At 32.0% G+C, this 26,021-nt stretch overlaps 1 protein-coding gene across 4 annotated transcripts in view; it reads left to right on the forward strand.

Moving 5' to 3' along the window:
* The first annotated feature begins 1,031 nt into the window (after window positions 1-1,031).
* Window positions 1,032-26,021, forward strand: part of Rbcn-3A (rabconnectin-3 alpha) — a 266,480-nt gene continuing 241,490 nt past the window's right edge. For 2 of the 4 annotated variants that reach the window (XM_085810401.1, XM_085810402.1), the window contains exons 1-3: window positions 1,033-1,217; window positions 18,555-18,661; window positions 18,786-18,911. In XM_085810401.1, the coding sequence (XP_085666527.1) occupies window positions 18,575-18,661; window positions 18,786-18,911 (213 nt within the window). In that variant the 5' untranslated portion in view covers window positions 1,033-1,217; window positions 18,555-18,574. Of the gene's footprint in view, window positions 1,218-18,554; window positions 18,662-18,785; window positions 18,912-26,021 lie in introns of all 4 variants that reach the window. The other 2 variants (XM_085810399.1, XM_085810400.1) reach the window with 2 other exon arrangements.

A 26,021-nucleotide genomic window follows, 5' to 3' on the forward strand; every position in this document is an offset into this window, starting at 1 on the left:
CAGAAGTTGGGTACTTTTGTCAAGACCAGCTAGATATAGTTAAGGCTCCTAGATATAGTTGAATCCTTGGATATAGTTGGCTATGATATAAGTACCTTGATTATATCCGGATGGAGTCACCCTTGACCAAAAACTTACCTTCAGAACCCACTTCTGGTCCGTAGTACAAAAATTTAAAGTCACCACAGCTACTATGCGACCTTTTGGTAGAAAAAGCAACTTATCTACTACAAAAAAATTAATTCTATATCTCTCCATACTGTTCCTAGCCCTCCTTTATGCAGCACCGATCTGGGGACATGCAGCTAAAACCAATATTAAACAATTACAAATTCTACAAAATAAAATTCTACGAGAAATTATCAATGCTCCTTGGTATATTCCAAACATCTATATTCACAGAGACCTTCGAATCGAACTTATTCAAGAGTATATTAAACGATTAGCGGACAATTTCTTTTATTCAGTACAAACCTTCAGTAATAGCCTTATTAGCACTCTCAGACACTCACCGCATACCAGAGAAAAACATCGTTACCCATGTGACATCCTACCCACATAAGAAACACAACCTTAATTGACTCATTCACGCTAAACTGACTCTGCGGTTTACCACCCGAGGCTACATCTTATAACGACACTGAACTTGCCACCCCTTTTTCGCCGCCGCTGGTGCAGACCTTGCTCTCTTTTTTCCGCTTCCCACATTCCTTTCACCCTACTCTTTCTCACCCCACCCGATCCTTATCAGAAGTCGAGTAAAAAGATGTTTCTACATCTTGACACTCGAGAATAAAATGTGTGTGTGAAGCCCGATTTGATGATCTTCGGCAGGCGAATGAGTTTCTATTAAATAACTTCTTAATTTCCAAGCACCACCTGTAAATGTTAGAAAAGAATAAGCTTTGAATTGCTAAAATTTATATCTTTCTTAAAAGCAAAATTTGTATTAAAAATTAGAAAAGACATTTGATTTTTAACCTTTGAACTTCTCTTTAGCAGACACTGAATTTTACTTTCGGAATTCGGCATTGTGTATAACCGCGAGTTCATAGATGTGCGAAAGGTTGTGAGCGGTATTTCGTTTAGGATGTGAGGATGCCCTTTAAGCTTGAGAATCCAATTCATTGAGAAAAAATATTGTAGTCAATTTCCACGAAAGTAATCCTGAATGTTAAATTGATGCCGTAACGAGGACAAAGATATTTAACGTATGGGTGAGTAGATTTCTCTCATGAACTGCATGAAACACCCATTTTACTAGAAAGAATAGTGAAATTCGAAAGAAGGAAAAAATAAAATAAATGCTCAGAAAGCTATAAATTCTTATGCTCGGCACTTTTTATATGGCAATAAATTTCCTTAGTTTGTCAGTCAGAATATGCGCTGCGTATTATTTTCAAGCTTGAAATTTTCTATTGAAATGTTGTTCACGTGATTTTTTGTGATGAATTTTTGTAACGTTTTTCAGAATTTGGAGTTTTTTTTATCTGAATAAAATATATACTAACTGGAAAAATATTACGCCCGTAAATGAGATGTTGGTATTATTTTCCGATTTTTTCCCCCAGATATAAAAAATCGTGTAAAAATGTAAATCTGTTTATGTTTATTACAACTGCAGTTTTATAAATCTATTGTTTTGTTTAAGAGCGCGTGTTAATTTACATTAATGTGTCTGTTACTGAAATTTTTAGTCTTATTGCTGTATGTTGCTCCAGTCCCTGCAAAGCGAAAACGTAATTTTAAGAGTATGGTATTATACAAATTTATATATCTCTGTAAACTTTTGGAATGTTAGGCACACATATTATTAACTAAAATATAGCTATGTATATACACTATATGTATTGAGTTTAAATTGATAAAATACAAATTGTAAAAACATTGTGCTGGTAGACTTTAGAATTAACATTTATAATGAAGAAAAAATATGCTCATTTGTTGTTGGAAATTTACTTTACACAATACTATAACCATTTAATTTTTAACATATGCATCAAGTTTTTAATTGAAATTAATAATATGGATCCTTATTTCAAATAGTATCGTAGAGCTGTTATATGGAAAAGAAATTTTGACACCTATTAATATTTAGTCTGTGATAAGTTGGTGACTTTTGTATTGTATGTCATATTTAGCAAGTTATTTAAATAATAAAATAATGGAAGGCTAAAGAGGTGCCACACTGAATGGGTATATAGGATAAACTATATCTTTATTAAATATTTTATTTCTTTTTTTGGTTGATCTTTACATTATGGTAACTTGGCGTTTTTTGGCGAAAATTTGGCGACCAACTCTCCTACAGCAACCCTCTATTTTTTTTTTCCCGCTGCCATTTTTCTTCACGAAGTAAAGACATGTTTCTTTTCTTTTTATCTACTGAACACTTCTTCCAACAATCTACTAGCCGAATTACACTTATGCTAGAAATTTTATCTAACAAAACTGCTTAATCATGACAAATATTCACTGCAAAATTGGGAAAAAGTGCACAATACCATACTCCTTACGCGTTTTTCAAAATAACACATACACATAAACCATGTACACGCTGACTTATTTTTACTTAAAAAAAAATATCCCAGAATTACACAAAAATGGCATTGCGCACACTCTTCACTATATCCATGCACACTGCTTTTTTCTCATAAATTAGAAAAATTTCACGAAAATACATGACAATTTTCTGAATCTTTAAACCCGGTAAAAAGAACATATATGAAATTCCCTGATCGCGAAAAAGTATTTACCCTTTCCAAATATCAACATTTCTACATATAAAATAAATAAAATATCCAAAAACTTTTACCTCTAAATCATCTATTATATTATACACGTCACCAACGAATTCATACCGCAAGCATTACAAATACTTAGTATCAAGTATTTAAATTATTTCCATGCACGTTTACTTCAACTTAAACATGTACCAAATTCCTACAAACATAAAATTCACAAAATAACTATCATTTAATTAAAATATCACTAAACCATGTACAGAACCATGTATAAAATATATTCAGATGATGTAAGCTTGATATGTATATTGGTACGATGCAGTAAGAATGTCTGTTATGTTATATATGTTTACGAGTACGTTACGTGTAAGTTATCAAGTAACGAGTACGAGTTATCTCTAAATAAATGTTTGTTTGCCTTTTAAAATTGTTTTATGAGTGATTAATTTAACTGCTAAAGGAAGCTAACATAAATCAGAAGTGGGATTATTCTGAAACCTAAGTCTAAAGGTACAAGAATTTTCTACACGTAAATAAGTTGAAAAGAATTTGAATTTCAAGGTATGTGCATTGATTGATGTAGAATTTAATTTAATTTTTTTTATTATTTTGGAAAGAGAGAGTTTAATCTTTTTTTTTCATTTCTTTAAATTTTGAAATATATTTAGAACATAAACAAACTTATAAAATACCAATAACTGTGTTCTACTAAGTTGTCTAATTTTAAGTTAATAATAATAGCATATATATATATATATGCTATTATTATTATATATATATATATATATATATGCATTTTAATAAGTACGGAAATGTCTATTTTTGGTAAGGCAAAGAAATGCGATTTAAGAATATTGGCTGAAGAATTGGGAGAAGATGTAAATGAGAGTCATATAAAATGAGTGATTTGAAAAAGATAATTTTGGCTAGCAAAGAGTACGATGAAGAATGCACCAAAGAATAGTTGAACATTATAATAAATGAAAGAAAAGAAGAAATTGAAGAACAAAAACTTCAAGATGAAGAACGTAGGCAGAAAGAAGAATATGAGGAACGAAAACAAAAGCATGAAATGGAATTTCATGCAAAAACTACGAAACTACGAACTGCAAAAACTACGTATTGAAGCAGAAGATCTACAAATTCTGGCACCAATGAAAATGCTACGGGTATGCACATGAATCCAAAGTTAGAGCTTCATCGTTTAATGTAACAATTTAAACCTGACGAGAATGATATCAGTTTATATTTAATCATGTTTGAACGTTTGACTAAACAAGTTGAAATACCAGAAAATACATGGGTTACTCATTTGTTTGGCTTATTGCCGTATGTTATTGCTCAATTAATCGCCAGAGAAATGGATGAGATTGCAAACGATTATAAAGAAGTTAAAAGGATCTTATTAAAACGATACAAGATGACACCTGAAAAATTTCGCCAAAAATTTTTTATGCACAATAAGAGTGTAGCAAACACATGGAAAAATTGATTATGATAGCTTGAAGTCAACTTTCAACAATAAACAGCCGTGTAAAGAAAGGTCAGTTGATCTTTACATTATGGTAACTTGGCGTTTTTTTGGCGAAAATTTGGCGACGAACTCTCCTACAGCAACCCTCTATTTTTTTTTCCCGCCGCCAATTTGTCTTCACGAAGTAAAGACATGTTTCTTTTCTTTTTATCTACTGAACACTTCTTCCAACAATCTACTAGCCGAATTACACTTATGCTAGAAATTTTATCTAACAAAACTGCTTAATCATGACAAATATTCACTGCAAAATTGGGAAAAAGTGCACAATACCATACTCCTTACGCGTTTTTCAAAATAACACATACACATAAATCATGTACATGGCGACTTATTTTTACTTAAAAAAACATCCCAGAATTGCACAAAAATGGCATTGCGCACACTCTTTACTATATCCATGTACACTGCTTTTTTCTCATAAATTAGAAAAATTTCACGAAAATACATGACAATTTTCTGAATCTTTAAACCCGGTAAAAAGAACATATATGAAATTACCTGATCACGATAAAGTATTTACCCTTTCCAAATATGAACATTTCCACATATAAAATAAATAAAATATCCAAAAAGTTTTACGTCTAAATCATCTATTACATTATACACATCACCAACGAATTCATACCGCAAGCATTACAAATACTTAGTATCAAATATTTAAATTATTTCCATGCACGATTACTTCAACTTAAACATGTACCAAATTCCTACAAACATAAAATTCACAAAATAACTATCATTTAATTAAAATATCACTAAACCATGTACACGTCGACTTATTTTTACTTAAAAAAACATCCCAGAATTGCACAAAAATGGCATTGCGCACACTCTTCACTATATCCATGTACACTGCTTTTTTCTCATAAATTAGAAAAATTTCGCGAAAATGCATAACAATTTTCTGAATCTTTAAACCCGGTAAAAGGAACATATATGAAATTACCTGATCGCGAAAAAATATATACCCTTTCCAAATATGAACATTTCCCCGTATAAAATAAATAAAATATCCAAAAATTTTACCTCTACATTATCTATTATATTACAAACGTCACTAACTAATTCATACCGCAAACATTACAAATACTTAGTGTCAAATATTTAAATTATTTCCATGCACGTTTATGCAAATTACTTTACTTCCATCTTACATTTAGAACAATGCATAAAAATAATATCCTCAGATAATTAAAAATACTAACTTACCTATTCTTCTTCAGAATCTTGATTACGTGTCCGATAAACTTTTCTTATTTCTTTTTCAGGATCTTTAAAATCATAGTTCACACCAAGGTACCAAGTAAAATAAATAACTTAATAAAACATCTTTACTTCTATCTCGCACAATTTTAAAGAAACACTTATTGCTACCCCTTTCAATCCCACTAAATACCCATTTCGAATTCACTTTAGTTAGGGCCATGGGATCCAAAAATTAACGAACACTGTTTCACACAACACAGAATAAAGCCAAATACAAAATTTCCAGATTTTTTCCCGATTTCCCTCCTTTTCCGATTAAAGAATCGTAATTCGTCCATTAATATCACATGACATATCCCATGATCTCTCATTTCCCTCACACAAAATAATGCGTAATCGGAACTGAGTACTGCTCACATTATTACCAAAGTCCCAGGTAGTAACCTTTATCGCCTCCAAAATGTCGCCAAACTACCAGCTACCATATTCTAAAAATTAGCCCCCCCCCTTTTTTTTTTTTGACTAAGCAAGTTAAAAGAGGAAATGATGACATGGAAACTGTTAAATTATATTTTCTTGGTGGTAATTTTTATTTTTCCTTCTTTTTTCTTTTACTATTCTTATAAGTTTGTATGCTTTTTACTTGGCAATTCTTGTAAATTTACATGGCCTTCATAGTACATATCTTTTTTATTGTGATATTAATGTATTATAATGAGGTTAATTTTGTTCACATTATGAATTATATTATACATGTTAATAGATAATGTTTTCTTTTGTTGTTAATGTTTCCTTTTCATATATTGTCAGTTATAGTACTTTATATTTCTAGAATATCATTGTATAAAAATAAAAAGATTTTCAAATGATGGCAAAGTTACCATAGGAGACTTTTGAGTACATCATGAACTGTGAAGCTTTCCCAGAGGAATAATCTATTGAATTTCAAGCTTTACTACTTTCCAGTTAGCCAAATATTTTTTATTTTCACAAAATGAACAGCTGTTGATGATATCAAAAATTAATATTCTTTTGTCATTCCAACCACATAGTTTTTCTTAACTATGTAGAATTATTGTTATGAAATGTGGTAGTGCTAAGTACAATATATTTTTCCTGTCTTTTAAATATATATATTTTTAACCATGATTGATAGCATAATTGGGTAAAGTGCAGAATCGTCCACTTATTTGTTTGGCGCTTTTTACAAGAGTAAGAAGAATTGGATTTTTGTCAATTTTCTTTGACTTTTTAAGTGAAAATAGGTCGATGTGTACATGTATTTTGTCAAGGGAGTGCGCAATGCCATTTTTGTGCAATTCTGGGATTTTTTTCAAGTGAAAATAGGTTGACGTCTACATGAATACTGTGTATGTGCAATTCTTAAATACGTGCCAAGCAGTAGGCGATTCTGCACTTTCCCCGCATAATTTTTTTTTGTGTGAAAATGTTTTAAGCATTGATTGTATTCTGCACAGTTTTTAAATATGATTATGAAAATTTAGGTTTTACAAAATATAGAAAAGGAATCTGTAACTTTTTGGTAAAAATATATTAACAGGTGTCTCCTGGCGATAATTCGCTATACATGGACATCAAGTTTGTGCAGTTCTTTGACTTATCATTTTGGCTTTGTGTATTGGGGATTTTTGGCACAAAAATCGCCACTACACAAATCCAAAATAACAAGTCAAAGAATTGCACAAATTCAGTGTCCCTGTCCCGAAAATTTTCACCAAGGGGCACCTATAAATATATTTTTACCATTCTAATTATACATTTTTTTGAGAATTTTAAATTCAAAGATACAATGCCTATTTGTGTAACTTGAAATAGTTATTAATAAATGAATGAAAATATTAAAACCGTATAGTTAATTTGTTGTATCAAATAAATGTGTCACGAATACGTGTCTGCGAATATGTTGTTGACTGTGGTGTACATAGGATGGTCGATATCTAATGCAGATATTAATGCTATCTGCTTCATAAAATTATAAATAGGTACAATGGGCACAAAAAGTAACCAGACTTATAGATAAAAGATTACCAACCTTCAAATAAATCTCCTTCAAAATAATCACTAGAGGTATCTATGCAATTTTTCCAACATTTCTTCAGGCCATCGAGATGGGAAAAATATATTGCAGGGTACCCCTTAGCGAAAATTGGAGATTTTTTTGGAGCCAGTCTTGTTTACGTGTAGTGCCCTCCCAAGTAAAATTAGCATCCAAAACACAAGGCAATAAAACATAAAAAAGTTTCTAGTCTCAATAAACTGCACTTTAAATCAAAATAAAACAACAAAATAACATAAAAATGGAAATACATGCTATCTAATCTGAGCAGTACAAAGAGAAAATATTGACTTATCTTATTTAGAAATTTCTGTGTCTTCAGTGTGTCTCTCACAGAATTCCTTAACAGCATCCAGAAACTGTTTAAAATTATTTGAACTAGAATCTTTATACTGCCGTCACACAAATTTACAAAAGTAAAAATTAAAAAAATCCTCCAGACTGTCTGTGGCATTTCTTTCAAAAATCTCTCTTTATTACACCCTACATACTTCCCATAGCATTGATATAAACTCTGGTTTCTAAATCTTTAAATCTCACTGCGTAATTTACCAAGAGGTGAATAAAGCCATTTAAATATTAGCACACCATTCAATGTTTTCTTTCCCATTCGTTCCAAAATGTACAGAAACTTCAGGTTAATCGTACCACCAGTGGGCATTTTACAGTGTAAATCACAAAATAAGCTATGTACTTTCTAACCAACATCCAACGCATGTATAAACCCTGCAATCATGCATTACAACCAATCACGTAATAATAGGTCTCCATAACATTCAATGTGCGATACTCAGGTTACCATAAAAGAAATAACAACTTGGTGATAATCCAAGGGGTACCTTAACCCTTTGCACTCGCGCGGTGACTCTCAGTCACCACTTGATTTGATGCTATAACTCCAGAAGTGACTCTCGATCACCACTCAGTTTGATGCCATAATTCGAACTGTAACAATATTTATTTAGGTTTGGTGTGAGCAATATCGCTTCATGACTGTATTCAACAATACATGCGTATAAAATAACTGCCAATCTTTACTCTTAATTAGGTTTTTTAGATTTATTGTTACACATGCATCTTCGACGTTAGTTCGAACTCGACATTCGTTGGTAATAGGAACATTAGTTTCAAAGTTACAGAGCTCAATAAGCATGGAATATGTCGAAGAAATCACTTAAGTGGAAATGAATTCTATTTTTCGCTAATGAAGAAAGAAATTATGTATATGCATATACTATTTGATGATAGAGAGAAGGAAAGCAGTAAATATAGCGATGAAGTAAAAGGTGTAAGAAGGCCAAAATTCGATGTGATAGAATAGTGAAAATAAAAGTAACAGTGATTCAGCAGAAAAGAGAGAAAATTGAGAATGGACAACAAGCACAAGAACCAAAGGAATATTACAAAGAATATCATTTGTATCCCGCGAAATAACCACAGGATCACAAGTATCTTTAGACGTAAGAGAACCATTATGTTAGAATTCACGAAATATGTGGAAAATCATCTTGAGCTGCTGATTCACCTGAGCGAAAAAGGCCTCGAGTGCAAAGGGTTAAAATATAGACTACCCCGTTGTTTATAAGTGTTGGAACTACCCATTTGTAAAATATGCATAACATTTGATTTAATTTCCGAGATGTTTTCAAATCTTTGTCTTTTCGTGGCCATCTCAAGCTTTAGAAAAAGGATAAAATCAGCTGGCGATAAGTTGGGGTGGGTAATTTATTGCTGCAAATTGAATGCTTAGCAAGATATTGTTGTGCAGACAGATGCATAGCATTATCATGTGAAAGAAACCGTTATAAAGGTCTTCATTACAGATCTAAAATCCCGCACCCCTCAGAGGGATGCAGGATTTTAGATCTGTAATGAAGACCTTTATTTAAACAGTATTTATTAGCTGAATTTATATAATTAGTTATTTTAGTCTATATTTTCATTAACTTAACATTCATTAAGATGATATTTACATTATTAAAGAAACTACAAAAGCAAAATATTTTAAATTATAAGCTAATACAGTCAAAAGCCGTTAATTTGGACACCCGTAATCCGGAATGATCTATAATCCGGACCTCAAAGCTACAAACTTTCTGCGCATGTGACGCGTGATGCATACGCATAAGACCTTTACGGCTACGAATATGCGTGTGCGCATAATACGTTTACGCATGCACGTTTAATGTATAACGGACGGTATAAGCTAAGCTAAAATTATCTAATTCAGTTAATATTGCAGATTGTGTTGTTCCTTAATCTTCGAATTGGATCTGGCTTATTATTTTTTGCAGACTGTTAGAGCAATTTTATAAAAGTAAGCTTGAACTTTCGATTATGTCAAATAGAATTTCTGATATATATTTACTAATATGTAAAGGATCTACAAAGTGAAAGTATGTTTCGAAGTCCATTAAACAAAAAGTGGAATTGCTGCAAAAAATGGATAAAAGCATATCCTTTGTTTCTCTAACAATTCCGAAATCTGTTTATCAATTTCACGCTGCTCTGCGCTGGGGAGGGGTGGGGGATGCCGTGGCGCGCATTGAGTTGGAAGTTGATCTGTCAGCACTATCCTTATCTTCAGGGCAGATGTTTTTATTTTATTTGGCTTATAATTCCTTACTAAATGTTTTATTTCATCTCGATGTACTCCGTCTTTGATATGATTTAAATCAAATTCCTCGTCATTATAATTCGCTTCTGATAGTGAAGAAAATGACAGAGAGGTTATTGAAAACGAAAAAATTTTGATTGACAAATTAGTCGGTATTCTCGACACAGCAATTATAGGACTTGAACAGCGGAACTTTGTAACTGAAGAAGAAATTATGTCTGTTTATAGAATTAAAGAGAAAGTATTATCACATAAAAAACAAAGCAACCTAAAAAACTTACATTGATAGAAATGTTTAATAAAAAAAATAAATATTAAGCTTTTTTTTGTAAATTTTGATACCCTTTAGATCATAATTGTTCTTTATTTCATAAATTAAGGTTTCATATTTTTAATTTTATAATATGTGCATGCCATCTTACCAGATTTAAACTGATGATCTATAATCCGGAATTGCCGAAGTCCCGACGAGTCTGGATTAATGACTTTTGATTGTATACGTCAAGTAACAGAAAGTCTGATGTCCAGATAAAGCCGATCATGATGCTAAGAGGCTTAATCAATAAAGCACTTCTTTGTAAATACGTAGCGTATTCGGAAACTAAGTACCGTTTCATTCTAGCATTGTTGCAGCGCTGTGGTAGGCGTCCCGCGCATGCGCACTGGTCTTTCTTGTTCACTGACTTTCAATTGTCGCCATTTTGGTTGCTCTATGTTGTGTTTTCAGTTTGGTGTGCACATTCAAAATGTTTAAGACAATTAGTTCTCCCGCTGACTGTGAGATTCGTGCAGTGATTAAATTTTTGAACGCGAGGAATGTTAAACCGGCCGAAATTTATCATCAAGTGACAGAAGTTTACGGTGAATATGCGATAAGTGATGGAATGGTGAGAAAGAGGGTAAGAATGTTTAATGCAGGTCGAACAAATGTCCACGCCGAGGCTCGGAGTGGTCGGCCTTCTGTTGTCACCGATGATTTGGTAAGGAAAGTTGATGAAGCAATTCATGAGAACAGACGCTTTACAATGACAACTCTTTCAGAGGCATTTCCACAAATTTCTTGGCAATTACATTCTAAATTAGAATTTTAAGGATATAATGAAAATACACTACACAGAAAAATACATTTTAGGATAAAAAAATAGTCGATTTTTTATGTTTAAAAACTTCCTTAATTCTTTTAATAAACATTGTACCCTCGTTAGGAATTGAATCCAGAATGTTGGGTGTCGTTTATATAATTAATCTTACTTGTCCACGTAGAGTCGTAGCTAGGGTTTTCAGCGCCCAGGGACAACTGAAGATTTCACGCCCCCTACTGCTTGCCAAGGATGGAAAACATTTAATTCTAAAATGTCGTAACATCAGTTTGCCGCCCCTTGGATTCTGCGCTTGGGTCAGATGCCCTCCTCTAGCTATGCCACTGTGTCTACAGAACCTGCTGACATATCCAGCCATTAAGTAGCAGATCATTTCTACATAACCATTGAACTTCCATTAATTCAGTCTTTAGAGGGTTGTATGTGTATATCATAATTTGACTTTTATAAAAATGATTATTCTAAATCTTATGTTTCTATAAAAATATACTGTGCTTTAAAAATATGGATGATAGTATCAGCCACTTCATAAGCAACAGCTTGTTTAGAAATAAATTATGCAGTTAGTGTCATAAAATATTTTCATAAAATTCAAATAAACATGAAATGAAAATTCTCAGTTTTAGACAATTAGTTTTAAACAAAGTTAAAGTAAAGTAGCAGACGATAAAACACTGAAGGTAAAAATTTACTCTTATTTTTTTTTTTAAAAAAAAAAAGGAAGAAAGAGAGAAATTAAAAAAAAAAAAAAGTTAAAAATTTGAATAATATCATCTATAATTAAAAAAAAAGCTTTTCATATAGTATTAATAAATATTTATTATGCATCATTGAGGGGAAAAATTTCATATAATTAATTCTGCTTAAAATTTTATTTGAAATTTAAGGTTAAAAATAACTGTGGCAATTCACTGTCACAAAAATCCATAAACCACATTTGGCATTATTATCGCTCAAAAAAAAAAGATGCCAAATTTCAAAACGCGAAAATATGTAAATTTGTGTATATCTTGGAAAATTTTGAATAAAAAAGATCTACTTTTTTGCAGGCATGCTTAGAAATACACCTACTTTAAGATGATAGTAAAAATTTTATAGGTTATAATTCAAAATTTTTTCGAAAAATTTATAAAAATTATTTAAAAATAGAAATTAAAAAAATAAAACACAAAAAATGGGTAAATTTTACTTGGAATGAACTTAAATTTCGAAATGTGAAAGGTAAAATCAAAAACTTTTAATATAAAAGGAGATATTAATAAATATTTGCCAAATTCAATTAACAGTGAGGAGCTAAAATTTTGAGAGCTAATATTTTAAAAACTACTTGTACGATTTTTACAAAACTTGGCATTCTGGCGTAATTTGAGTCATAGAATCGAAATATGGAAAAAAAAATGGTATGTTATTTCAGAAAAAGTCTGATTTTGTGTCGAAATATCTATGTTAGAATAGTGCTATGTATAAATCTAATATATATCCTAAGTCGCACTTTCGAGACATGAAAAACGCAGTTTGAATTTTGTCAATCGGGCCAGTAGAACAGGAGATTGTCCCATTTTTTTTTTTTTTTAGCGGTGTATCTCAATACTAATAATAAAATGCAGATGATATTGCAAATGGCAATTGATTATCACCATGGCTACCAATTGATAGGCTATTTTTAGTAGCCCTAAGAAAAAAAGCGGTTAATAGGCTATTGGTCGGTAGGCGTTGGTGAAAAAAAGCTGATAAATAGGCTATCGGTCGATAGGCATTGGCAAAAAAAGCCGATTAACAGGCTATCGGCTAGTAGGCGTTGGCGAAAAAAGCCGATCAGTAGGCTATCGGTTGGTAGGCGTTGGCGAAAAAAAGCCGATTAATAGGCAATTGGTCGGTAGGCGTTGTCAATAAAAAGGCAACGGTAAAACTGGATATTACTCTCCAGTTTGGCGTATTTTCAAAAAATTGCCAAGTCGCCAAATTGGTTGTTTTTGCGCATTTTAGAAAATTGCTAACTCATCGTAATTTGAATTAATTCTGTAAACATGCAAAAAAATAGATCATGTAAACATGCAAAAATATCCTAACAACCTGTAAACATGTAAAAATATCTAAACAACTTGTAAACGTGCAAAAATATCTAAAACAGGACTTCAAGTAAGACAACAAAAAAGGGGGAAGTGCAAAATCACCCACTGCGTGGCATGTTTTTAAGAACTGCACATACTCTCTATCCATGTGCACATCGACCTATTTTCACTTAAAAAAATCATCTCAGAATCGCACAAAAATGGCAGTGTGCACTCCCTTTATCCATGTACATATCAACTTATTTTCACTTAAAAAGTCAAAGAAAATTGACGAAAATCCAATTGTTCTTACTCTTGTAAAAAGTGCCAAACAAATAAGTGCGAGATTCTGCACTTTAACCACAGTATTTGAAAGTTAATAACTGTGTTTTATAGTATCAACATATTAAAAGTTTCATAATATCAAATACCATTTTTAAGACGGTAGCAAAATGGAGTAAAGCATTTTATCATGAAGTTTAAGAAGTAGTAATAAGCAGTAAATGAGCAATAAATGATTGGAAAGCATCGATTCATATTTAAGCCAAGAGGTTACCAGATTTGGCGCAATTTTGCTTCACCTTCCATCTGGACCGTAATCTCCAGTCTAGCCAAAGGCGATTAATAAGTGATTGGTCAGTAGGCATTGTCGATAAAAGCCAATTAATAGGCTATTGGTCGGTAGGTGTTGCCGATAAAAAGCCGATTAATAAACTATTGGTCGGTAGCTGTCGGCGATAGAAAACTGATTAATAGGCGATCGGTAGGTAAAGTGTTAGCAAAAGTTGAGATGTCACTCTTTCTAAGCGTATATTTATTCTTTCACTTTTTTATTTTATAGTTTGATCTTTTAATTTTTCCAGTTACTTTATGAGTATACTTTGTTTCTTGTAAAAAAATTCTGAAGTAAGTAGCCTGAGGCTCGAATTTCAATAAACTCTTAGCATAAAGCTGTTCAAAGTCCATATTGTGGTTTTTCCCGAATCACTAATGAGTGAAAACTCGGACATACATTGCACTTTACAAATTTAGAGATGTAATATGTATAAAAGTATTATTATTTCAAAATAATGTTAATTTAAGCTTTTCATTTATTTTCATGCTATTCTGTGCAGTCAATTCCTGATTACAGTTGTGATTACAGTTTATTTTATGATTCATTGATATTGAATTTGTGAAGTCTCGCTCATTTGCATATGAAAATAGGGAAAATGTATCGCTTATTGTGATCAAGAAGTTTGTTAATATTACCAAACTATTATAGAATAAATTTTTTTAATCCACGAAATAAATGATAAAATCACCATAAGATTCAAATAAAGCAAAGAGATTACTAGGTAACAGAACTGTGTCGTGAAGTAAGGAAATAAGTCGCCAAACATATTGTTTTCAGTTCGAGGAAAAGTGTGAAATCCTGGAACTGTCTCTCAGAAAAGACAATAAAGAACAGTTTTAAGCATGCCAACCTTTTAAATTAATTAATTAATGCATGTAAATCCATCTGCTCTCAAATGTGTGCCTTACATGTATGTGCAGGTTTTCTACCGAATCTCGAAACTAGGAAGTGAAATAACTGAAAAGTAGTGCTGTTTGTATACTTTAAGCTACACTACTTCAAAATCTAATGTTTTCTTAATTTTATTTTCAGTAGCTTGTGTAAGATTGCAGAATCATGCATGTTACATCATGAACTGTGAAAATTTTCATTTTTTTAAGTTTACTTAAACTCTTTTTGCAAGATACTACTGACATGCTTATAATTTAAAATTATTTTAATGTTGTTGTCAGATTTGGCAAGGTCTGTATAAAGCCTCATATGGAAAGAATTTGAAAACATTCAAGGAGACCAGTGTATGCTTTTTAAATTTAATTTTGTTGCTTTTAAGTATCTTCTCAATCTTTGTATTTCTTATAGTAGCTCAGTTTTGGAAATTTCATCATGAAAAACAATTAATTTAAGCACTCTTTTGCTATAATTTTAACACTATGCTGTTGTTCTATAATGATCTTTTATTACTGTAGTTGCATTTGAACATAGAAATCACATCCTAAATTGAATGACTTTTCACTGTGTCTGAACATTGGTATGAAACTAATTAAACTATTGTAATAAATTATTTTGGTTTTCATCCTGGAAAATGAGCCTTTTGACCGGCTATTTCACCTGCCATTTTCTTTTTGTAACAAATTCTTCTCTCAATTGCTGTTTCATATTCCTTAGCCTTTTACAAAGTACAACCAATAATTTTTTTCTGATTTTGTTAGTACTGCATCAAGGGTAACAGCATTTAATCTTGGGTTTGCAAAGAAATGTGGAAATGTACCACAGAGTTTTGTGTAGTATCTCATATATTAAAATTCTTCTGAGAATCATGTAATTTTTTGGTCCTTGCCACAACCTCATAAAAATAGTCTGTCACTATTTTTATGAGTAGCGGGATGTGTTTAATAGTCTTTTGACTGTGGTTTTTTATTATAGCACATTTTTATGCAAAAGTTGTTGAAGTGTTTAAAGAAAATCTTCCCAAATGTTTGTGAACTTAACAAGATTTTAATTTTTTTATATGGTAATCTGCTTTAGAGAAACTAAAAATATTCACTATAAGAAATGTTCCAAGTTCAAACGAAATAGACAAAGTCGAGAATAAAATGTTGTTATTGACAACAAAGAGTGTGAGAAATATAGTATCACAATCAAATTTATATATTGCAAAGCAGTGCTTGATCTTAAAAATTCCTTCTACTTAAAAAAATCTTGTCTTCATCTTGGACCAAACATGCAGTTTTAAAAGTTAATAGTATAAATTTCAAATGATATATTACTTGTCACTGTATAGGGTTGCTGTCCATTGAAACAATTTGCCATTAATATCCGTTTTGGACTGTGCACCTTTTAAGAGTTTGATGTATAAGGTGGTCAGAATTTAAACACCTCTACTCTGAGCTCTCTATGCATCGAACTACTGATTGTAAAGACTCCAAAATGGTGAATATACTATTCAAGGCATGGGGAAATGGATTATGTGAAAGCAATTTAGTTCCAGAAACACTGATAGATAACGCTGTAAAACAGAAAATCTGCGGAAAAGACACAAATAATCACAAAAAAACAAGCACGTGGTATGGAATTTTTCCTTTTTAATTTCTGTTATTAATATGGAAAAAAAAAAAAAAAGAAAAAAGGGTGACAAAAAGTGAAGAAACGTAAACTGTCATTGTAACTGCAATTTCACACTGTAAGCAAAAAAATTCGCATAAAACCCTGGTTTGCAGCTACTGTTCTCGGCATAAAAGAGGATAAACCTGGGGAAATGTCATTCTTATCAACGATCGCTGTCACGCTGCCAGAATGCACTTTGCTTGGGAAGTCGTTTTATGAAAACGAAGGAAATGCTGCACCTGCATTTCGAGGGTTTCATCGACTTAAGAATATACGCAAAGAACCATTACTTCCACAAGCTTTCAGGAAAATGATCGTTCGATCTGAGAAAACTAGAGATTTTAGACTTCATCTGGGTCGAGGACGCAAATCAACTCTTTCAGATGTTGTAGAAGACGTTGCCACTGCTATTGTTGAGCAGTCAATGGATAACGTTGTAGGCTGTAGTAGTGCACGTGCAGTGTTACAGCTCCTGGGTCTTCCCTACAGTGCATTGCAGAACATATTGAGAAAAATGGTGCATTTTTACTTGTACAAAATTTGTCATAATCAGCAGTTACTGCCCATTGACAGGAAGAAGTGACTGACCTTTACATTGACATTTTGGCTAGAGTTGTAGTGGATGCATCGTGGCCACAGCAGATTCTATGGAGCATTGAAACACATTTCCATTTAGGTGGAACAGTTAACATCCATAACTATTGCATTTGGGACACGGAAAATCCCCATACCTTCCAGGAGATTCCACTTCATTCACCAAATGTTACAGTCTGGTGTGGATTTACAGCCACACCAGACTTTCTTTTTGAAGAGGTTATGCACAGTGGCCCTGTGACATGCACTGTGGCGGTCAGGAGGTATGTAAACATGCTCGAAGCTTTTGTTGTACCCCAAATGCAACAGCGCCAATGTCTTGATTCAATTACTATTATGCAAGTTGGAGCGCCTCCACACATTGGACTCTGTGTACCATAGTTTCTTTGGCAACATTTTACTAATGATAGAGTAATTAGCCATGCATTTCTGACAACCTGGCAATCTCGTTCTCCAGATCTTAATCTCTGTGATTTTTGGTTGTGGAGTTGCTTAAAAAATCTTGTTTATCAATAACGTCTGGTAATCTTGGAAGATTTGAAAGACAGAGTCACTGTGCATGTGAGAAGCATCTCTATCAACCAATTACGATCCACAGTTGAATAAGTTGTCCACAGACTGCAGATTTTGCATCTTGAAGAAAGGAAGCATACTGAGCAGCTTTGCCTGCATCGATGAGGTCGTTGTGATATGAATGTTTGATACGTCTGAATAAATTTTGTTACAAATGTGTATTTTGTGTCTTTACAGCATATTTTCTGCTATTTATCGGTGTTTCTGGAATAATTTTATTTTTGTGTAATCCATTTCCCTATGTCTTGAAATAAATTTTTTTTTTGAGCCTTTTGGAATTTTTTGGAACTAAGTTCGGAGCCTTTACACTCAGTAGTTTGTTGTACAGAGAGCTCAGATTAGGGTTGTTTTAATTCTGATCACTTTGTATATGACTTTTGGATCACCTTATTTCCTTATTTTTTATATATGATGAGTTGATGCATTTATACAATTCATCCTGGTGAGTGTGAAAAATAAAATAATTAAAAGTAAAGTATTTTTATTACCATCGTTTTTTTTATCCTTTGCTTTTATTTTTTATATATTATGTTTATATCATCCCTAGCTGTTAAAATGTTCTAATTTTTTCTTTATTCTTTTCTTTTTAACACATCCTTCTTTTAAGAATTCACTCAGAATAATAGTTGGTGTATTAATATAAAATATTTTAAAGCCTGTTTAATTTTATATGTATACTTTTGTGTTGTGTTTCATATTTATTCAGACAGGAGACATTTGATTACCTAGATTATTTTGGTGAATTTTATGTCATTATGTTATTAGGAACTGGGTACCTTAATATTTTTTTTAAAGTTTAATCATTAGTTTTATGAAAGAACTATTACGAATGAACAGATTTAGAAAAGGCTTAATGTTAAAGAATGTTTAAATTAATTTTTTCTTTCTCTTCTAGAAGCCATTTGATTGTTTAAAATGAACCGTCATCAAGTGTTGACTGGAGCTGCAAATGCTGGTGATCATTGCTATTCAGTGGGCAGTGTGGAGGGAGTGCCTTTTACTGTAAGCTATTGCATTTTCTTAAATTTGAATTTCTTGCATGATTGTGTTTCTTTTTAAATTGTGAGTTAGCATTATTAGTAGCAACTGTTTCTGATTTCTTTTAAACATACTTCTGTGTTTGTAGGCATATGCATCTGGATGCAATATAGTTATTCTAGCAAGTAACTTCCAAAGGGTACAAATCATACCTGGTTTAATTCATGGCAATGTTCAAGTAGGATGTTTAGATTCTTCTACAGATGTTGGGAAAGTGAGTGTATTTATTGTAACTTGGTACTGTACCTTTATCTATATATTATATTTCATTCTTGATAAAAAAAATTGGTATTTTAATAAGGTTATTAAAAAGATAGATCTAATTTTAAATAGCTGTAATAGAAAAATGTATTTGAGACAGCTAAACAATTTATATCGGAAAATAAATATGAAAGTTCAAATTTTTTTAAAACTCATAAATTTCAAAGCGAGTTCCTTTGATTGCTGCGCAGGTATGAAAGCAGTATTCTATTCACTGGATCATATCTGGTGCGACTGTAATAACAGCTGCAATAATTCTGTCTTTCAAATGGTTGGATTATGAATTTTGTTTTTTGAGTACACCATCTATTTTAATTTTACATAGTCCCATTTAAAAAGGTCTATTGGCTTTAAATCAAGACTCGTAAGAGGCCAAAGAATGGGGCATTCCTGTTAATTAACAAAAGCCATTACTTTCTTTGGTGTAACACTTTCTGGCAGTGTGTAACAGATTGATGCCAAGCATTATTAGAAGACTTAAATATTAATCAAATTTAGGTGCTTAAATTAGTAGACGGTTGCACGAATTTTGGTGATTTTTAATTTTTTTTTGGCGAGCGATATGATGCTAACCCATTCCTGGAGAAGTTATTTATGGTAACCAATACTTTGTTGTCATTTTATTTAAAAAATAATGCATTTTATTATGCATAAATTCTGTGTTTTAAATATTATTTATGCCTTCTAAATATTAAAAATCAATTTAATTTTGCATTTTTATTTGAAATAAAAATTTTATTGTTTATGATATTTTGTATAATTTATGTCATGGATGATGTAATCAATGACGTCACCTGTCTTTAAAAGTAATTGGTTTTAATATCTATAAATTTAATTTAATATTTTAAACATTATTTGTGGCTGTTAAATATTAAAATACAATTTATTTTTGCATTTTTTAAATCATTTTATTATGTATGATTATTTAAATAATTTTAATCTAGGCATCTATGTAATCAGCTTCCTGATTGGTTACAGAATATTTGTGCATTAACAAGCTGTAATCAGCTCCCTGATTGGTTACTGAATATTTGTGCATTACCGTGCCATTTTAAAATTTTATTATTCATCTCTTCGAATTCCTTAGATTTCATAGGAAATGGATATGTCCCTTTCAAAGATTAATGTTGTTATTGGTAAGTACCAAGAACTATTGGTATCAGAATAAAAAAATTGTCCTTTGAGACCTTATTTTGGCCAACGTGGCTTTCCTAATCAAAGTTTAAAGTATTTAAATTTAAGTAATATTTTAATTTTTTAAACGTTGGTATATGGTTTTTAATTTGATATTCAATTTACGTAATATTTTAATCCAGTTAAACGTTGGCGCAATGTTTTTATAGCGGTGTTTTTATTCTATTTCTTTGCCATATGGAAGTAATAATTTAACCTTACTTTAGCATTTTATACTCGTAGTAAATGTATTTATTTACATTTGCCTGTCATCTTAAAAAACAACATTTTCAACAAAAAATGAATCCATTATTTTTAACAATATTTATTTTTTTTAAAGTTTCAAATACTTTACTATGGGCAAAATATGTAAAAACAGCGTTTTTCAAGATGGCTGATGATTGTAAAAACCACGCCAACAATTGCGCCAAAGTAAATCACCCAAAATCCGTGTAACTGTCTACCAAAGTAGCATCCAAATTTATAATTTAAGAAAGCATTTATATAAAATGATTAATATTTGTAAATAGAAGATGCTGACAACTGTTTGGTATAGAAGTTGTTTGGGTCTCATCCCAAGTAACACTGTAATAAATTCGCTGGTTCTTTATTAATTCTCATAATTAGTTACAATCACTTATTAACTCATATCTGTGACCAGCCCTCGTACACCATTGATGGTGATTCTCAAACTCGTCTGATCATCACATTACAGATGCACATGCGTGGATTACATTACAGGTGCACACGCGCAAACATGCCGCCCTGCATTGAAATGCGTAACATTCAACTATTGTAATTAAGATATAGTATAAAGAAATTTAAACAAGTATATCATAAACAATTTTGAATAAGTAGTATTACATAAAATCATTATTATAATTATTATTATAATTATTATTAAATCATTATTATAATTAAACATTTACCATATACATTAGTGTATAACTCAAAACAATGCAATATAACATTTCAGTTACATAATGACATTTTATGTGAAGCACATTCAATACTATACAATAATAACACATAATTTGATAATTGGTCATTTGAAAGTTCCAGTTTGAGTTTTTACATAACACACGCAAACCTTTCCATCTTTAACAAAAAATATTTCTATTATACGACCAACCACCCAATTACAACAAGGCAAATTATCTTTAATTAAGACCATGTCTCCAACTTGTATATTGTTTTTAGAGCTTTGCCATTGAAATTGATTTTGACTTAAATAATTAGAGTTCCATTTTTTCCAGATAATTTGTACTAATCTTGTGATCTGTTGCCACAATTTCAACCTATTAATGTTAACTTCTGTGATATCTGACTCAGGGATCGAATTAATTGCTCTACCAATTAAAAAATGCTCAGGTGTTAGAACTTCTAAATCATCAATGTCCGAAGACAAGGGTGTCAATGGTCAGGAATTTAAAATTCCTTCAATCTGAATCATAATTGTTAAAAATTGTTCAAATGTCAATTTTGCATTACCTACGACACGTTTGAAGTAGCTCTTAAAAGATTTAACTCCAGCCTCCCAGAGACCTCCAAAATTGGGTGCTCTGGCAGGGAGAAATTTCCATTTGATATTCTCAGAACTCAAATAATCAGCTAAAAGCTCATCTTGTTCATTCACTAGTTTATTTAACCTCTTCAATTATGCATTTGCACCTACAAAATTCGTAGCATTATCACTAAATAGTGTAGAACTTTTACCTCTTTGTGCAAAGAAACGTTTCAAGGTAGCTATTAATGCTTCAGGTGTTAGGTCTGTTATCAGCTCTTAATGAATGGCCTTAGTAACCATACAAATGAATATACACAGATAAACTTTTTGATATATACCTTTTCTCTGGTTTTTGTACTTAATTAAGAATGGGCCACAGAGGTCAACTCCAGTACAATTGAATGCAAGATTAGCTGTGATTTTTTCCTTGGGTAAATCACCCATGATTTGCTGAGCTACAATGGGATTAGCTCTAAAACATATTATACAATTTTTACAATTTTTCTACAAACATTTCTACCACTTATAATCCAAAATTTTTGTCTTATATGATATAACAAAGATTGAGGACCCACATGCAAATATTTTAAATGATAGTAATTAACTATTAACTCAGTTAATTTATGTTTAAAAGGCAGAACAATGGGAAATTTTTCCTCATTAAATTGCTATTTCTTAATCTACCTCCAACTCTCAACAGTCCATTACTATCATTGAAAGGGTTAAGACTTTTAACAGAACTATTTCTTGGAACAATACCTGATTTTTTAAGATCATTTATCTTATTTATAAAATACTCACCCTGCACTAGTTTTAATAAAGAAGCTTCAGCTGCTCTCAATTCTTCCACTTGTAAATTACCTACCTTCTTTTGTTCTCGCTTACAATTCTTGTAAAACCTAAAACAAAAACTTATAATATGAATTAATTTTAACTACTTATTACTGCAATTCAATAAATCGTTAATAAAATTATTCACATTTAGATTTAAACATGTTGATAGTTCAGAATCAGCAAAGTTTTTAAGTTCATTACTGTCCTTTTCAGTAATTGCTTCAGATATAACTCTTATTGAGTACTCATCCTTCATTAAAAAGTCAGGCCCATTCCACCACAGTTGACTTAGTTGCAGTCTTTTGGCAGACATACCTCTAGATATGAGATCTGATGTGTTTTCCTTCAAAACGATATGATGCCACTCTGCAATTTCAGTCAGATCCTGTATCTTTGAAATCCAGTTTGCAACAGATGTCTTGAGCACATGTGGCTCTTTGTTGATCTATGACAGCACAGTCATAGAATCGGTCCAAAGGTGAATAGCAGTAAGCTCCAATTTTAATGATGATTTCACTCGATGCATTAGTTTAGTTAATAGCACTGCTGCGCAAAGCACAAGTCTTGAGATTGTAGTCTTCTTTAGGCGGGAGACACGCGATTTACTGCACACCAAACTCGCTGATGTATGGTTTGTTGCTGATGTTGCTTTACAGTAGATAACTGCTCCATAGGCGGCCTCTGAGGCATCACAGAAACCATGTAGCTCAATATTGATTGTATCTGGTAATAAAAAACATCTATGGACTTCAATGTTGTTAATTAGTTGCAAGGTAGTGGAGAATTCTTTCCATTCTTTAGCCTCCTTTTCTAGCAGAACATCATTCCAGTTCAATTTTAGTAGCCATAATTTCTGCATAAATATTTTTGCTATAATTGTAACTGGGGAAACTATACCCAATGGGTCAAAGATGTGAGATATGACGGATAACACTTGCCATTTCGTAACCTTTACGTTATCTTCGATTTTAACGTTGAAGCTCAAACAGTCTCTTTTTGACCTCCATATAATACCCAATGCTTTAGATTCTTCTGATTTACCAAAGGGATATGTTTTGTCGTTTGACACAGTTTAGTAGCGTTACTACACCACTTATGGAGTAACATGCCTCCACTCCTCAAAATGCATATTAACTGATTTTGAAGTTCTAGCGACTCGGCTCCAGATGGAATATCGTCCATGTACATATCTTCTCTCAGTACAGGTGCTGCTAAAGGAAATTTATCTCCTTCATCCTTTGACAGCTGTACAAGTGTTCTCATTGCTAAAGATGGTGGTGCACTCACAGTTCCATAGGTAACTGTGGTTAGCTATGGAGCAACTTCTTACTTTATCAACCCACAATGAACCCTGTTTTCAGTCTCTGTTGGAATACTTTGAGACACGATAAAACCAAAAACTGTATCTTGAAAAATAAGATCAGGATTATTCATTCAAATTTGACTCAATTTCAAAAGTTCGTAAAAAACTCCCGCTCCAACAACATATCTACCTTTTCTGGAACATTAAATCCTTCATCTGCTAATTTTAAAGTAAAAAGATCTTGCACTGAAATTTTAATTTTGCGCGAAGGTGTTAAAGTAGCATCATTTATTCCCGAAATCGAAATGTTTGTTTTTTCTTTCTCTAACTGCAAATGCTCAATAAAATTACATGTCAAGAAGTTCAACATACTGCTGCCGTCCAGCAGACACTTCACTCTGTGTTTTCTTCCCTCCTTATCAATTAAAAAACATACAATGGTTGAAAGCAGAGCTGTATTCTGTTTATTTGAATAATTGCTAATAAATGCCTTTTGAATGAACTCCTGCGCATTAACATTCAAGGTCGATGAGTCATCTCGTTTGGGAACCTTGCAGTAGATACATTTGTTTTGTTTTTATTTTGTTCCGATGAAGAATATTCTTTCTCCTTTACGATATTTGCTTTCGGAAAATGAATAGTTTTGTGGTGCCGTTTTTGACAAGAATATTTCAATGGGCAATTTGATACTGAATGCATATGTAGACAGTTAAAACATAATTTATTAGATTTTACAACCTGTACTCTTCCTAGTACCAGTAATTTTAAATACGATGGGCAATTTGCCAATCCATGATTCTCGTGGCATAAAATACAGTTCTCTGTTTTACCATCTGACAAAAACACTTTAGCTACACTTTTTGAGCTGGTATACTTACGATTAACTTGAGAATTCTCAGTAAGAGGTTTTCCTCGTGACATTAAATATAAATCTATTTCTTTACCTAACTTACTAGGTGAAAACCATGAATCACCTTGCCTCACTGCAATGTGGGAAGCTGTTTCCTTATCTAAAGATTGGTATAACCTATCTGAAACTATGGTCAAAAGTCGTTAATTCGGACACCCATAATCCAGAATGATCTATAATTCGGACCTCAAAGCTAAAAACTTTCTGCGCATGCGCCGCGTTGACGCATGCGCATAGGTGTATATGTGTGCACGTAAGACCTTTACAACTGCGCATATGTATGTGAGCAAGCGCAGAATACGTTTTCGCGTGCGTGTTTAATGTATAACGGAAGGTATAAGCTAAAATGATCTAATTATCTATTTCAGTTAATGTTGATGATTGCATTGTTCCTTAATCTTTGAATTTAATCCGGCTTATTATTTTTTGCAGACTGTAAGAGCAATTTTATAAAAGTAAGCTTGAACTTTCGATTATATCAAATAGAATTTCTAATGCTGGAGCTCCGAAAGGATCTACAAAACGAAATGTTTCGATGTTCCATCAAACAAAGAGTGGAATTGCTCCAAAAATGGATAAAGGCATATCCTTTGTTTATCTAACCGTTCTGAAATCTGCTTATTAATTTCATGCTGCTCTGTGCCGGGGGGGGGGAAGGGGAACGTCGCGGCGCGCAATGAACTGGAAGTTGATCTGTCAGCACTATCGTTATCTTCAGGGCAGATGTTTTTATTTTATTTGGCTTATAATTCCGTACTAAATGTAGTATTTCATCTCGATGTACTCCTTTGATATGATTTAAATCAAATTCCTCGTCGTCATAAATATCACGAATACAAATCAAATAGTTTTCTGGTTGCAATTTTCTAATTTTGGTTATGCATAATGTATGCTTTACGCATGTGCGCGTTGAAAGAAATGTTTAATAAAGTAAACAAATAAATATTAAGCTTTTTTTTTGTAAATTTTTATACCCTTTAGATCATAATTGCTCATTATTTTATAAATTACGGTTTCATATTTTTAATTTTATAATTTCTGCATGCCATCTTACCAGATTTTAACTTATGATCTATAATCCGGAAAAATCGATAATCCGGAATCGTCAAAGTCCCTACGAGTCCGGATTAAAGACTTTTGACTGTATTAGTTGTTTGAGGGTCTCGAAGTCAGTTACCTTCTTTAATTTTAGATAATAATCCCAGGTAGTTACTAAGTGTGAAGCGAACTGCACATGAGTTTCATGTGGTTGTTTAACAGTTTTTCTAAAGTTTTTTAAACACAAATATGGTGTTGGCTGAAACTCCTTCAGAACTGCTTCTTTTACTTTTTCATA

The sequence above is a fragment of the Stegodyphus dumicola genome, chromosome 2, assembly GCF_044657685.1.
Source record: "Stegodyphus dumicola isolate Sdum_Otavi_A_Nest chromosome 2, ASM4465768v1".
Classification (NCBI taxonomy): domain Eukaryota; kingdom Metazoa; phylum Arthropoda; class Arachnida; order Araneae; family Eresidae; genus Stegodyphus; species Stegodyphus dumicola.